The following is a 16443-nucleotide window of genomic DNA, read 5'->3' as shown; positions in this document are numbered from 1 at the left end:
GGATTGTAATCTGCCCTCAGAATTTTTTGTCAGCCTCACCAAATTTCTTCATCTCCTCTGAGAGCCTGCCATAAATGCAGAATTGCCAGTATTCCTGTCTCCCACTGGTGGAGGGCTCGTCCTCTCTCCACAAAAGCTCTCCCAAAGGACAGCTGATAGCACCTGGCTCCAGGTGAGGGTGCCTCTGGAGAGGACCACTGCACCTGTGCTCCGTGTGTGGGTACAAATGAGGTGACGCCTGGTCACAGGGCAGGCCAGACCCCACCTAGGGAGGAGCACTCCACACTTTGGGTTCCAGAGCAGAGAACCTGGGCACTCAGCCCCAGCCCTGCTGGTCTCGTGCACTTGCAGCCCATCCTGCACTTGGGGCTGATAATGGTCATGCTCAGTGTCACATTGTCAGGTCCATGTAGGCTGGCCTGGACAGGGGCAGATGGTGTAACAGCATGGGGAAGCAATTTTACACAGAGTGATTATACACCCCAGCAGTTCCTAACAGCAGTTTTCTCAATTTTCAGTTGATAAAATTAGGAGTAGCTTGATCACTCAGTGCAGCAGGGAAGGTTTGCAGAAGAGAAGGAGCAAACTCCTTGGAGTGCAAACCCCAGTTGAGAAAAGCCATGCAGGGTTTGGAGGTTGCATACAGAGGGAGGCAGTGGTTGCATTAGTGGAAATCCCAGGGAATCTTTGTAGCAGAGTCCCCTTCCCTGCATGCAAAAGAGTTTCATCATCATCATCTTCATCATGACCATGTGGGCTAGCAGTGGGATTCTGCCATTCCCTTGGGTCACCCCTTGTCCCCTGGCCCCAAGTCTGTCCTGTGTCCGTGCAGGGCAGGTGTAGGACAGCTCCATTATTGGCATGTTTGAGACAGATGTTAAAACTGGAGATCTGTTAGCACTGGCCTTGGGGGTTTGCCCGTGGTTTCTGCTGTAGTCATGCGTGCTTCGATTTCAGATAAAAGAGCCAAACTCTCTCATTTCTGGTATTCCCAGCTGCGTTTGGATTTATCTGAACGGAACCAGGCATCCCTGAATTTGAGGGTGGCTGCCTTTGCCAAAGAGCTGGTACTTACTACTTTTCTTCCCTTCCCTTGCCCCCTCCCTATTTTCTCTTTCTCTAGGTCCAGGCCTGGCCTTCATTGCCTACCCAAAAGCTGTGTCCATGATGCCACTGCCCACCTTTTGGGCAATCCTTTTTTTTATTATGCTTCTGTTGCTTGGACTGGATAGCCAGGTTAGTACAATGGATAAGGGATGTGTGACTTATTGTGTCAGCACTGCTCACTGAGAAAAGCTGGTTTTACAGACATGAATGAACAAGAGAAAACCTCTAATGCTGCTTGAGAGGAATTCATCTGGGTTGCTTTTTAGTGTAGAGGCTGCACTTGATGAATCTACAACTGTTGATTCATTATATTGTGTTGCTCAGTAAATCTTTGTCGTCTAGGGTTAGTGGGGTCTGTCCCACTAAGGCAGTACTCCCTAATCTAAATTTCACTATTTCACTCCTAGTCTGGCCTCAAAATACCACCATTTTGGTCACAGTATTTTCTTGCTTTGGAAAAAAAGCTTAATCATTTGAAAACATAAAGGACTGCAGTAGTCTGCTCCACAGAGTCCTTTGTGCCATTGCAAACACCTGCAGGGTGTATACACCATCATTAAAAAACTAGCAGTTAATAACCACTAGGAGTATGGGTTTTGATGGTTGCCAAGTGTCAAAAAAGAAAAGCAAAGTCAGCACGAGGTACAAAAAAGCACATAATGTTTTGTACAGTATATCCAGGGTGGCTTCAAGAACAGTGAGAGGACAAAGCTGCAGCCTTTTTTGGTGGCCTTGGGCTTGGAGGTGCTGAGCAATGTGGGATCCTGCTGATTTTCACGTCAGCAGCATGCATTCAGTACCTCCAAACAGGCCAGAAAGCAGCTGAGATTCCAGCTGTACTCATTTTATAGCACACGCTGCTATTAATTAGTGAGCACGAAAAAAATCAAAAAGTTCAGTCAGGAAGTTAGGTTATTTTTCCTAGTGGTTACTTGTAAGAGTGTTGGACTAAATAGTGCCAAGGGACCTGTAAATCATTTCTAGATAGTCTACTTACAAGAAAACATGGATGACCAGGGATTATGAAGTAACTACACATTCAAAATTGCCAAAATTTTCTGCATTCAAATGTAAAGTCACTAAGATTAAAAATATACAAATATATTCATAAGGATGAAATGTTTCTGTAGACTAAATGCTCTCTCATATGAGGAGAGCTCTGTAAATCGAATTTTTACCCAGTTGTTGTGTACTTAATCTCTGACTTTTTTTTTCATTTCATTTGCTCCAAATTGCTCTTTATGGCTTAATCTTTGAACTCTACTGAGCAACTCTCAATTGCTCCTAAGTAACTATGAAAGTACCCAATGCTGTGGTTCAGCAACCCTATGCTTATGCAAATTGGAAGCTGTCTAGTAATTTTAAAAAGCTCCTCACTGTGCAGAATGATTAAAACTAATTGGAGCGCTTAATTTCTCTCCTCCACCCCTCTGGTTTTTTGGAGTGCAGTCAAGCAGGTTTCTGGAATGCCAGAGCAGTTTCAGATCAAATCAGCTCAAAGGAAAGGGTTGCATTTAAAAAGAAAACCAGTTTTACACAAGTCAAAGTAACAAGACGGGAGGCAATAAAATTTGGTGGAGGACAAAATCTGTTTGCAGAACAGTCTGTATTTCCAAAATAGAACTTCAGGAAATAGAATAGGGTTGTTATAGGGCATTTCTGGGTGCTGTAAGAGCAATGAGGTGCCAGGTAGGAAAATGCAGCTTTTTCTGAAATAACTTCTGTCTTAGGTTCCTCATGATAAGTTATTAGTTAAGATGATGTATCTACTTAAAGTGAAGATCTTTTCTACAGAGGCAGCCTTGATGGATACCTCCAATCCTCATGTCTTCAGTGAGCTTAGTGCTTTTGTACCTTGCCAGGTTGAAAGTACAGATCAGTCAAAAGATCCCTTCCGTAGTTTTACTTGGGGAAGTTCGGTAGTTGCTTTCCTCCAGGTGCAGAAAGATCTGGTTTTTAATTAACTTTCAACTTTTATTCAAATCCAGTTTGGGTTATTTGTTTAACTCAAGTTACACAGTTGTATCGTTTTCCAAAGGCAAGTAAGTATAAATACAGTTATCATGAGGCAAGATAAAGACTTTTAGCTCATTTATTCAGAGCTTCATTTTCAGTTTACAAGTGCAAATAGTTTGCCAGATCACTGAATGTGGACTGTATGAACAGCTCCATTATTGCTGCAGAAGTACCCAGAGCCTCAGTCAGAGATACTCCTCTCACAGCTCTACAAAAGATATGTTCAGTCAAGAAGAGGTGTTGTTTCACATCACAGTATGCTTTGCCTTGGCTGGATTTTCACTCACAAACCCAAGAGCAGAATTATATCAAATTGTGGAATTAACCTAACTAGTATCTGTGATGTTTCCTGGCACATCAGAAAAAGTCTGGGAGGTACTCTCCTAGCTTGGACTTTTTGGAGTGTTTTCCCTCTGCCTCTTCTCTAGCATACATCCTGTGTTCATCTGGAACAGTGACAGCATAAAAGCCATATAAGTACCTTCCTGTCATCAGGCACATAAGTGCCTCCTTCATCCTTGTGGCTTGCATTTGCAGAGCCCCTTTTTAGCTCATAAGGCTTCTAGGTAATGAAAAGAAATTCTGAAAACTTGTTCCAACCTGAAAGCTACCCCCAGGCTCCAACCTCGGGGTTACAAAGGAACAGTTTTATTTCTTTATTGAAAGCAGCACAGAGCACAGGGCTGGGGTGGTGCTGGGGAGGGTTTGTTCAAGCAGGAGCCTGGATGAACTGCATGGCAACCTTCAAGTCATTTCTCCACTGTTGTCTTCCCCCTGCAGTTTGTTGAAGTTGAAGGACAGATCACGTCATTAGTTGATCTGCACCCATCCTTCCTAAGGAAGGGTTACCGACGGGAAATCTTCATCGCTATAGTGTGTTTCCTTAGCTATCTTCTGGGACTAACTATGGTGACTGAGGTAAGTAGCACCAGTGCTGCAAATTGCCTTCTTCTTTAGCCATTTTTCAGGCCAGTTTTAGCTATGATTGAGTGATTCAGAGAAGTGCTTTTTAGATAGACAGAGCATCTTTCATTCCTAGATCTGAAAGCATTTTGAATGGGAGTTATATGTCCCTTCCCTTTTCAGTCACAGGAACAGAAACATGAAACCTCATTAAATTCAATCTGATCTCAGGTACCAGTCAGCATGAGTATGAGTATTAACATCTAGTTCTAAATGATGAAACATAGAGGAAACCTTCAGCAGAGCACTTTAAGAACCCATCCAGTGGCATGTAGTGAAAGAGATTTTTATCTTACAGATTTGAATTAATTAAATTCCCCTTGGTTTATTCTAGTGTAAACAAGACAGGGATATGTTCCAGTGCCTGCACTGTTGTGATATTTATCTTCAAAATAAAACCAAGTCAGATTTTAAAAACAACTGGAGGAGCATGGCTGTGGGAGGTAAAATAGCACCTGTAACAAAGGTGCCCAAACCCCACAGTTTTTCCAAGGGAAAGTGCAGTGTAGTAAGAGTAGAGTCTAACAGCAGAGTATAAATTTGAGTTATAAAACAAAAAATGAACTATTTTCATGAAAGTAGCCCTTTCACTCAATAAATAAATGAAGACCCTCCTGATGAACCGACTTCATTTTTAGTCTTTTTAAGGTGTTGATGTTAGGAGGCAACCATTTGTTTCTTTAAATACCCATCCTGAAATATTTGTGAGAAGGAAAGATTTAAGTGTCTCAGTAGATTATATTAAGTGGCTTAATTTTGTTTAATCATTGTCTTGTTTGGAGTTATTCCTGTAGTAAACATGCATATTCCCTGGGGAAGGTAATGCCAAATATTTACTTTACCTGTTTGCTAGATGCTGCTTCTTGTTGGACAGGAGTCATTGGGGTATGTTGGTAGATGTTACTGGGAGCTGGGCCTGAATTCTTGGGTTTTTTTCCTGTTGGATCTTAACCAATTGTGTCTCTCCTTCACAGGGTGGCATGTATGTTTTTCAACTCTTTGACTACTATGCAGCTAGTGGTGTATGCCTTTTGTGGGTTGCATTCTTTGAATGTATTGCTGTAGCCTGGGTTTATGGTAAGTGAGAATCCTTTAATCTCATAACTTTTGATGAGTCAGTGACAATTTTTCTAGCCAAATATTTAATCATCAGCCGCCCCAGAGTCTTCTTCCCAGCAACAGACACATGCCATTAATATAAATTTGCCCTGACCTCTTGGAGACAAATTTGCATCTGGGATGAATCCAAACTCCAGTGTTTTTTCCACCAAAAAACGAGTATTCTTCCATTGCTAATTAATAAGGGCACAATTAAGCATTTTCGTGTGTTACGTTTAGAGGTGAGAGTTGAAAGTGTGGCCAGCCGTGAAAATTTCTGTTTGTCTCTCAGAGAATTTCCTTTCAGAGCTGCAGTGTCTGCAGGGACAAGCCAACCAAACAGAAAGTACAAAAAGAAAGCTGAAACTATATTCTGCCCCATTACTTTTGGCAATGCCAAGCACCACAGTCTGACAGTGACCTCTCTAGCTGCCTAAGCTGTGGCTGGGCAATAATCAGATGTGTGCTGATTAGGACTGGTTATTTCTCTGATTCTCCATGAATTCCATCCCCTCAGAAAAGCAAAACAAACAAAGTCAGATTTCTGTAGAAGCAGGTGCAGTGTTTGCTGACAAGTGTTTCCCATGGTGATCCCTCTGGGAAGTTCAGAGAGAGTCTGGAGAGAGGAGAGGAGGTGTGACAGGGGCAGGAGAGATCAGCATCGCACTCCTGCGGCCAAATAATGAGGGGAGGGTGGGATGAGAGATCCCCAAACACTTGAGCTTTTCAAGAAAATCATCCTGGACTTCACAGCTGTGGGAAGCATTTGAAGAATACATCTGACATCCTCACCTTCCCTTTAAATACCCCTTAGGGAGCCTGGGAAAGCAGCTTTAATCCTACAGTATTTACAGGGCTTTCATTTGCTCGGTTCTCCCAGGCGCTGATAATATTTATGATGCCATTGAGGATATGATTGGATACAGACCTGGTCCCTGGATGAAGTGGAGCTGGATTGTGATCACACCAGTTCTCTGTGTGGTGAGTACTGACCTGTGCTCTTTCAAGTCTTGCACTTGGCAGTGCTAAGCCCCCTCTTACTGCTTCTCTTCAAGGGAAGGCTGTTGCATTCAGAGGCCAATTCGCAAAGAGAAGCTGAAGGCTTGAACCTACCTCTCAAAGACATCATGTTCTCAGATGTCAGCTTCTAACATGACAGCTTTCTAGTCTCTACTGTGCCTGCATGAATTGCAGTTGGCTAGGTTTAAGTGGATTTTTCTTAGGTTTGGCAAAATTCTACATTCTTGAAGAGAAAACTCACTCTCCAAAGAGCAGTCCCTACTTTAAGACATAGGACTGCTAGGCCATTGCAATAAAAAGACTTTAGCAGTCTGAGGCAGACCTTGGCTTGAAGTGTTTCATTGGGTGGGAAGAACATCCTGGTAATATCTTGCAGTGAACAGCAAATAGCTGAGCCCTGAAGAATTGGCAGTGTACTGCAGCTGTTCAGCACCATCTCATAGCACTCTGTCAGCGCACAGCAGATGCTATAAGCAGATGCAGATGCTCTTCCAATTATTGAAATGGAAGAACAATTCCCCCATTGGTTTAAAATACATATGGTATCCATCAGCTCTGCCTTTCACTGCCTGTCTTCCTCAGGCCCGTGGTTGCACCAGAGCCCTGCTGCTTTAAGCATTTATTGAGCCTCACTTTGTTTTCCTTTCTCATCCACAGGGGTGCTTTATCTTTTCTTTGGCCAAGTATAAACCACTGACCTACAACAAGGTCTACACATACCCAGACTGGGCAATTGGCCTGGGCTGGGTTCTTGCCCTTTCCTCCATGATCTGCATCCCTATGGTGATGGTCATCCGCATCATTCGGTCAGATGGGTCACTCATTGAGGTAAGAACAGCCAATTGTCTGTCTAGAGGAGAAAGGGAGCTTTAACTTGTTGTGTTTTATACAAAGTAATGCTTGGAAAACTGCCACCTTGCCCAGGTAAGGCAAATAAGGCTGTTAAAGATCACCTGTCCTCTGGGCAAACAGTAGAAAGAGAACAAACACAAAGCCTTCTGTTCTCAGATAAACACCAAGAGATTTTACTCATGTCCCACTTGTGCAGCTTCCAGCTTGGCAAATCATTACCTCCACGTGCAGACAAACATTCAAGGACTGGGGTGTATCTGAGTCTCAGGTTTCTCTTCTCCAGTCCCCAGGGACACAGAAGCACCATCCTGAAAATTGCTGGGAAAGCAAGATAAAGATAGAGAGACCTGGGTCAAACCTGGTTGTGTGAAAACTCATTGAATTTCAAGGAAATTCAGATACACCTGTGGATTGTGTGGCTGTCAGGCATGGTCTTCACTGTGGGGGACTAAATAAAAGTCAAACCCTCTTGACAGAGGGCTTCACTTTTTAGCTTTTAAAATTTGTGTTTATTTTATTTCAAACTGAAAAACTGGATGCAGATTGCCCTGGTATTTGGAAAGCTTTGTGTCTGATTTAGACTCAACAGTGCAGATTCCCTCAGGTTTGGATTTGCAGGAAATCTCTTGCCCTTTGCAGTCTGGGCTCCTGTAATATTTTTTTTCTCACAGTGGAAAGTTTTTAGAGGCTGTGCAAGCATGAGACTTAGCAGTTCTCTTCAAAGTTTTCAGATTAGTTTTCTTTTTGTCTAACAAGTTTATCTTAAATGCAGCTCAGGGTATTCTTGGAGAATAAAGTGGGACACTTTGGATTAGGAAAAAAGAGAAGAGAATTAAAAAAATACCAAACCCAAACATCCCAGAGCACAAACATTTGCATTTGTTTTCGTCCAAGTGTTAATGGCCTTTTTCAGCTGTGGCCAGGGCATAAGTGTTAATTTTCCTGCCTTCATTGTCACCATTGTCACCATGAGAGACAAGTCTAAAAGTAGCCAAAACACTGCTCAAAGACCATGTTAGGAAAGGAAAGAGAGTAAACACTGGTCAGATGCCATTCAGTTCTTCCTTTGTGAACTAAGATGTAGGACAGAAGTTGCCACTTGGCAGTGAGGGCTGGGCTGAGAGGCAGAGCTGTTTCTAAATGAGGGAGGAGGACACACACCATTTGCAGCACTGAAAGCTCAGTGTGCAGGGGCTGGGTAAGGTTCCTGTCTGACTTCCCTGCCTCAAGTCAGGCTCTGCAGCTGAGCAGGAGCTGAAGGCTCTACAGATCCCCACATCCTTACAGAGCCACACATCTCCCACAGCCACCATCCCTGTCCTTGGAATGTCCTGCACGTGGAGACACAGAGGCCTTCTGCTCATCTCTGCTTTCCTCAGAGGCCTTCTGCTCATCTCACCTGTGCTTTCCTCAGAAGTTTTCTGCTCATCTCACCTGTGCTTTCCTCAGAAGTTTTCTGCTCCTCTCACCTGTGCTTTCCTCAGTTTTCTGCTCCTCTCACCTGTGCTTTCCTCAGTTTTCTGCTCCTCTCACCTGTGCTTTACTCAGAGGCTTTCTGCTCATCTCCTCTCTGCTTTACTCAGAGGTTTTCTGCTCATCTCCCCTCTGCTCTCCTCAGAGGTTTTGTGCTCCTCTCACCTGTGCTCTCCTTCTCTCTTGCAGAGGATAAAGGCGGTGGCTGCCCCCAAGGAAGTGAATCGATGGTCCAAAGAGACAGAGAGTGGCACCCCCTTCTGCCCCAATGGAACTTCGAATGGTGGATTGATCAAGCCAACTCATATCATTGTGGAAACCATGATGTGAGCTCTCTCTGTGAGAGGATAAACCTGCTTTAACTGCCGTTTACTAACCATAGATTCTCATAGGACCAGGTTTACAGAGCTTTATATTTGCACTAGGATTTATTTTTATTTCTCACAGAGAAAGTTATTTTTTGTGTGTGTTTTTTTTTTTAATATTTTGTAAGGTAATCACAGCAGACGTCTCTCTGTAGAGGGAGAGCTTTCATATCAGACTAGACATATTACAAGAATTTACTATTATTGGGTTTTTTTAAATATATATATCTTTATCTCTAAATATTATACACCTTACCACTTGAATTGATTGTCTTGCCAGCAATACATTCAAGTCTCAGAAAGCAATTTTAGGTGCTGGTATGGTTGGGAGCAGGGTAATCTACAAAACACACAAAAGGAGCTCTGTTGAGAGTTACATTTTTTTAAACAATGCTGTTTCAAGAGAATTTTCAAAGGTGTAGTATTTCCACCCTCTGGTTCAACTGTGGTAAATGGCAGGTGTCAGGGTCACTTCAGGGAGTGGGTACAGTTTTGTTTAGTGCAGTCCCTGGATAAGGAAATAGCCAAACAGCTGGAGTGGAGAGTTTGCAAGGGATGCAGTGAAGCTGGATGTGAACAGTATTGTGGCTGTACCTCCCAGGGACAGCACTGGCTCCCTGTCACACCAACTGAAGAGAACTTGGGGAAGGCATTTGCAGGATTTGGCATGGTTCAGTCTTTTGTTGTTGTTTTTAAAATTTTTGAGATTTTTTTTTTTAACATAAGTGGAATGCCTGCTGTTTGTGTGTGAGGAGGGAGGTTGGGTACCTGCTCCTGAGTTTTCCAGCAAACCATATGTTGGTGTGGTGTCATTGGTGTAAACTTGAACTCTGCAAACTGAGAGGGCAGCCTGTCCCCAGGGCAGCAGGGATGAGCACAGAGCAGCCAAGAGGGGAAAAGCAGCACCTGCTCTCTGGGTGCTTAAGGTGTTTGCTTCCTCATTTGGACTTTGGTTTGGGCAGGAAAATAAAGGAATCACTTCTGGACTCTGACCGTCCAGAGGTGAACACAAACCGGGTCATCCCTGACAGGAGGAACAAAACCACTCACCTGGTGTAACTGGTATTGATAACAGACACATTGTTAATAATAATAGTAATGATGATAATAATATCACACAGCAAACAGGTGCTTTTCATCCATGTATCTCAAAAATGCTTTTCCAAGTTCAGTAACCAGGATTTCCTTTATTTATTTATTTGGGGGAGGGAGGTCATTGCTGTTGGAGGAACAGACAAAAGGACTGAGTCCCTTGTCCCATGTTACTAAATAGCAGTAGTGGACCTAGAGGCCCCAGTCTCCTTGCTCATCATTGGATTAACCCATGATTTTATTTTATTTTACTTTATTTTATTCTATTTTATTTTATTTTTAAGGGGGCTGGAGGGTGGCAAACATATTTATGATTCTTATCTGCTGAAGAGACAGGGCTCTTTGGAATTTAAATGAAAGCAAAGGGAACACATAACACTGAAATATTTTGTGCTGATCAGAAGGAATTGGGTACCATTCCAGGTGAGACTGGGAAGTGAAGAGAAGCCCCTACAAGGAGTATAGGAATGGGGGTTCCACTTCATGTGTTGCAGGTGAATGTTTCTGTGGGGAACTGGATCCCTGAAAACTGTCCAAAACATGGACAAAAGCCTTTTTCTTATTTTTGAGTTTTTTTCCTTTTTTTTTTTTAACTTGAGCAGGTTGTGCTGGAAACAGATTCTCTGTCAAAACTCAGCCTTGTCACATGGGCATTGTATTAGAGGGAGAGAGGTTTTTTCTTTGATACCACAGGTAGTCTTTCCAGAGGTATTTAGAAGAAATACTTGATAAAAACAGAGTTTGTATCTGCTTATTCTGTTGTAAGCTTAGTCTGTCAAGGCAGAGGTTGTCACTTATTTAAACAGGAACATAAACAGTTCTTAACATTCCTACACAGTAGCTTTATTTCATTTTTTCTTGTCCCATGTGCTAACTGGCCACAGCAGCACAAACATTTCTTAACTTGTTGGTTTCCCTGTAACAGAAACAGGGAGATTTAAAACTAAGATATGGACCAAAATTTTTATTATTAATTATTAAAGAAAAACATCGCTGCATCTCTAACTTCCAAATCTTTCTAGTTTGAATTTGTAGATACTTTTACAACAGAGAACTGAGTTGCAGCAACAAAACCAGCCATGGTAGAATTGTGTTTTCTTTTTTCTCATTGCGTGAGAGTTCTGAAGGAAACTTTTGCACTGCTGGAGATGGCAAACATCTAAATGACACCTGCTGGGCCGGTAGCAGAATCCACCCAAGGTTACAGGAGGAATTCTGAGAGCCAGTGGGTGTCATCAAATGTGCCCAAAATAAAGAAATATGCATGCAGCAATTTTATTTTTTTAACAATCAAAGGCAAGGAAATGTAACCAAAACCACTCTCTTAGTGGGCTTTAGCTTGGACTCTCATTTTTGAGTTACAATCAGTGTCTGCAGTAAACAGACATGGGTGAAGAGGAACTAGAAGGTTAGGGGGGGTCTAAATTAATGTTTTTTGTGAGTACAGATGAAACACTGATGCTTGATTTATTTCTTTATATATATATATATATACATTGTCATACAAGTGTGTTTGAGGTTATATCGTTTGCACATGACTGTTGTGCTATAGAGCTGAGACAAGCTTTAGTTAGGGAAAAAAATGGTTTGGCTACATCAACGATGTCTCCAGCAAGTCAGCTGGGTGTTCAGGCATCTCCCATGTTGTGGAGAGTGCCTTAGTGGGAAGAACCAGAGGAATAATACTACACCTTTCAAAATACAACTACCAGAGAATAGAACCCAGCCCCATTTCAGTACAAACTGTGCCATTCAAATCAGTCGCTTCCATGTTCCAAGGGAAAAGGTCTCGCACATATGCAACAACCTCACTGAAGATTCTCTGTGTCAGCTTCCCTGGCCCTGCTGTGCTCTTCAGCACGACTGCAAGGGAGGGCTGGGTGACTCACCAAGAGCCAAGAAATCATTGCTTCTGGAAAACAGTTCCCCTCTCCCCTCCTCCCCTCCCCGATGAAAAAAAAAATGTACTTAATTCTTCTTGTTTTATCTGGGGTTTGAGTTCCAGTGAGCACATTTGCATTTTTACAGTTTGGGGTTTTTACCTAACAATTTTATCAGATTTCTAAACTTTTCTTGGTGATTAATTTGCATTTCAACATGATCCTCTGCCAAATTTATTAAAACATAATTTTTAAAAAAATGTTTGTGTTTTCTACCTATTTTGACTGCAAAGACAACTGATTTTTTTCCAATATTTACTTGTTACTCTTATGACGTATTTTACCTGTTTTGTGTAAATGAGGAACTCTGTGTTAAAGCATCATGACTAGTTATAGATGAACTGGTTTGGATCTGGGAAAACAGTGCAGTTTTGGCATGAGATCTTTAGAACCAGATCCCTGAGATTTAAGCCAGCATAAACCAAGACAACACGCACACCGTTTCATGTACCTTTGTATTCATGGGGTCTTCTGGGCTTGAAAACAGCAGAGTTTCAGCAGTATTTATTTCCAGCTGAACTGAAATCAAGAGATAGTAAAAATGTAAACGGGAACATTTCCCCGTGAGATTTTTCTGCTCTATTTCTTATTTTTCTCAATTTTCCAAACCTTTTCAGTTCACCTGTCACTAGTGATGATCTCTCTGAGTATCTATTCTAAGGGACTTTACCAGTAGTCTGTATCTCAGTGTTTAAACAGTATGATTTCATAAATAGAACTGGTTTTTTATTGTTGTTGTTGTTATTATTCTATTTTTCCTTCTCATCTATAGCTTTCCTTTTCATCTGGTCCAAACAGATCCACACACTTAGAAAAGTCCTCTTTCAAGTTTGAGATAGTAGGTCCACAATGGATTTGTTCTTGTGTTGTAAATGAAAATACAAAAGCCTGGCAGCTGTATTTGCCATCTAGAGCAGTGCTGGTGGCCACCCCGCAGCAGCAGCACAGCTCCTGGAATGTGGTGTGGAGGGAGTTAGGTGTGATCTGCTGAAACAGCTCAGCAAAATTGATTTTCACTGCTGTTCTTGAGAAGAGGACGAAATGAGAGAAGGGGGGGGAAAAGTATTGCAGCCTTACAGGTGCTGTAACACCAAGAAGAGCCCAACAACATCAGCAGAGCTTTTACTGCCGCCGCCAGGACAGCACCTCCTGCAGCTCTTTCCAGCCCTGTGCTCATCCTCCTTTCCCAAATGCAGATGCTCCTGGTTCCTCTTCTTTGTCATTAGATAACTCAAGTAGATCTGAAGACACATGGACATCTCCATTCAATAGATCTTTTCCAAGTCTCCTCCTGGTCTGTTTTTATTTGCTAAGGAGACTTTCTGTTTTGTTGAGGTTGTGCTTTCACTTTTGGGTTCAAAGCTCCCACTTGTTGCATCACTGGCAAACTTCCAGCTGTGGGAGAAGGATTTGAACACTTTTGAATAACTGATTATTATCTTCCATGTCTTGTGGTCTCTGCAGGATCACTCGTGGAGGCATAATGTATATAAGATGTTAAATAAGCTGTGCATTGAATGCAGTGGACAAGTTAGTTAAGCAGCTCAAGTACACTTGGAAGAAAGATGACCCTGACATCATTTCCAAGGAGATTCAATGGAAGTTGCTCACTTTCAGTAAAAAGAATAAAAATAAATCTGTGTTTAAGTAGACTAGTAGATGAAATCTTCCACCCTCATATGCACGCACACAGTGGGGACATTGCTTCTATTCCTAGGCTGCAAATCATGTGTGTAAATCTTGCCAAGCTGTTCAGGATGAGGATTGAGGAGGTTTAGACACCACTTGCCTGCAAAGAGCCAGCCTGCCAGGGTGTCCAAATGGTCTTTCCTAAATGGGGGTGGTGGAAGAGGGAAAGTAATAACAAAATCCTGGACCATGGCCCCTCCAAAGAAGCCTTAAGGTTTGATTTGTAAGCTCTCCTGGCTCCTTGTAGGCACCACATGGCTCCTGGCATGGGAGGTTGGGTGTGGTGTGGGTTCAGGCAGCTGCCCTGGACTTGTTTTCTCCAAAATCAGCATCCAAAGCCTTGTGGTTAGGATTGACGTGTAGTTGTGTATTTGTATATTTGCATGAGCAAAGGTCAGGAACTGTCAGACCCTGGTAGCTTGTTTTATTTCTTATAATCAAAGATAAGCTTAAGAAACAAAATATTTAGTTGATTTGGTGACACTTGACATTTAAGAAACCCTTGAACTTGTGCAAAAGAGGTGCCCTGAGCTCCATATTTTAGTCATAAAAAATTTCTCATGGTGTTAGCAGTCAATTTGAGTCTATGGGAAAGATTGCTCAAGAGAGACTTGAATATAACCAGCACCAGCACCCACTGGAAAACTGCCTGAATATAACCAGCCCCACACCCTCCACCAGATTGTGGCTCTTTTCTGCCAGCCCAAAATAAATGTGTACATGGACAATGCTTCTCTGAAAAAAAAAACAAACCAATTTGTTTGTTTCTATTAAAAATAAACAGAAAAAGTCACATTCTCTGTGTGGTTTTTTCCCAGTTGTCATTGGGAATTGGTGATTTCAATTTACCCATGTCCTAAAAAAGAGCAGAAATAGCTTGAGACACCATTTCACCAGAAAACAGGGACAAGCCCAAAATTTTGCAGGCTGAAAACTTTAAGAAAACAAATCACCCACCCATGCCCATCAAGGATGGAAAACTGTGGTGACGGGGTTTGTGCCTGGAAAAGAGCCTGACCCTGCTGGTAATGTTGGGCAATTGAATGGCAGACACAGCCTTTTTGTATTGCTACTGTGTCCTCATTTGAAATAATCAGTAGAAGTGTCAGAATTTAATTACCATGAGTTCAGGAGTAAAATAAATTGAAGATAATTTTAAAGAGGCAAGTTTGGGAGGCTTGTTCCCTGTGGCTCTGCAGTGCACAGCAGAATGGTGCTGCTCACTTTTACATTTGCAGCACAGGGAAAAGGTGGCCTGACTTGAGAAACCAGAAGAAATAATGGGAAAAATAAAGCTAATTAAAAAAAAAAAAAAGCAAAACTCAGTGATGCTAAGGAGCTGTGCACGTGCTCTGTGTGTGTGCATTTGTGGGGGAAGGCTTCAGCCCTGTAGCACAGTGAGCACAATACACACTGTTCCTAAATGTACCTGCTTCTGCAGCTGAGATGTTAGAAAGAGTTGAATTTTTTTTTCAATATATAAAGAAAAAAAAATAAAAAAACCAAAAACCAAACAGTGGCAAAATTATGTTGAGAGGCTGATAAAACAAACAAAACCTGAGGGGGCAAGTTGAGTTAGTTCATGATCTGCTCCTGTCCTGGAAGCCAGCGCTGGTCTCTCAGCACCGCAGCATCCCAGTACTGTTCTGAAGTGCTCGTTGTTCAATAGGATGTTATTTTTCTCCAGTGTAATGTTGTGATTGTTACCTGATAATGTTGCCAGGGACTTCACATTGTAAGAGGTGATCCATCTTGTTTGATGTGTTTGGCTAAAAAACAGTGGTGTTTTTTTAATTATTTAAATTCCTAGCAACTGTGACTACAGTAATGTGATAATGAGTAGCACATGCAGCGAGGAGGCGAGGGCGATGATAGCCTCCTTGGAAATGTCATCTGAACTTTTTTTAAAGAAAAAAAACCTTAAAAATATTTTTAAAACATTTTAAAACATTTTTTGTGTGTTCCAAAACGGAGTATTTGTATTTGAAAAAAAACCCTGGAGTGTAATTTAATCCTAAAACCCCCTAGCCTTTGTGTATATGGTAAATGTTTGTATTTTGCAGTTTCTGTTTTGCTTTTTAGATAAATAAAATGTATATGGATATTTTTAAGTCATCTTTGCTTTTTTAGATGAGTTTGTAATCACCTTATAACTGAAAATAAAACTTTCCTTTATAAACCACATATGCTGTTGGATGGTTTTGTTGTTTTTTTTTTTTATCTTTGAGTAGCTCAGTTTTTCCTTTAAACCTATTACTTATTTTGGGGTTGTTGGTGTGGGGGTTTTTTGCCCTTATAAAATACTATATATATATATGTATATATGAAATATGTGTAATCACTATCTAAATTCACATCTGCCCTGGTTTCACCCTGGTTGGCATCACAACCCCACACACAGCCACTCACTCACCCCCTCATTCAGTGGGATGGGGGGAGAGTCAGAAGGGTAAAAGTGCAAAAATTCATGGGATACAAGTTAATAAGTAGCAAAAGAAAAAGGAGGTGAGGAAAAAAAAAACACAACAAAATACATCAAAGAGATAAAAAACAAAATTAAAAAACCAAATGATGCAAAAGAAAGCCATTTCTCACTAGTCAGTGCCTAGCCCATGATGGCACTACTGTGAGAGTTCGAATATGTCAGAAAAGCCCAATAGGAAGAAAAAGAAAGGAAAAAAGCCCACCCCAACATTTATTTTACTGGTGAATGGGACTGTTTTTTCCAAGCTCACTGACCTCTTTACCCCTTTGGCCTTCAGTCAAATAGATGGGGATTAAACCAGTGTCCATTCCTGAAGTCCTGATCTGCGGTAGGGCAAGAGAAA

The 16443-nt window shown here is 41.7% G+C and overlaps 1 protein-coding gene across 3 annotated transcripts in view; it reads left to right on the top strand.

Annotated features, from left to right (window-relative positions):
* The window catches only part of SLC6A6 (solute carrier family 6 member 6), a 93037-nt gene extending 77240 nt beyond the window's left edge, over positions 1 to 15797 (top strand). For all 3 annotated transcript variants that reach the window (XM_005420207.2, XM_031056421.1, XM_031056420.1), the window contains 6 exons: positions 1124 to 1236; positions 3904 to 4041; positions 5061 to 5163; positions 6065 to 6165; positions 6862 to 7032; positions 8719 to 15797. In XM_005420207.2, the coding sequence (XP_005420264.1) occupies positions 1124 to 1236; positions 3904 to 4041; positions 5061 to 5163; positions 6065 to 6165; positions 6862 to 7032; positions 8719 to 8859 (767 nt within the window). In that variant the 3' untranslated portion in view covers positions 8860 to 15797. The remainder of the gene's footprint in view (positions 1 to 1123; positions 1237 to 3903; positions 4042 to 5060; positions 5164 to 6064; positions 6166 to 6861; positions 7033 to 8718) is intronic.
* Positions 15798 to 16443: the final 646 nt, after the last annotated feature.

This window comes from Geospiza fortis, unplaced genomic scaffold (genome assembly GCF_000277835.1).
Source record: "Geospiza fortis unplaced genomic scaffold, GeoFor_1.0 scaffold70, whole genome shotgun sequence".
Classification (NCBI taxonomy): Eukaryota; Metazoa; Chordata; class Aves; order Passeriformes; family Thraupidae; genus Geospiza; species Geospiza fortis.
This window is presented reverse-complemented; position numbering and strand designations above follow the sequence as displayed.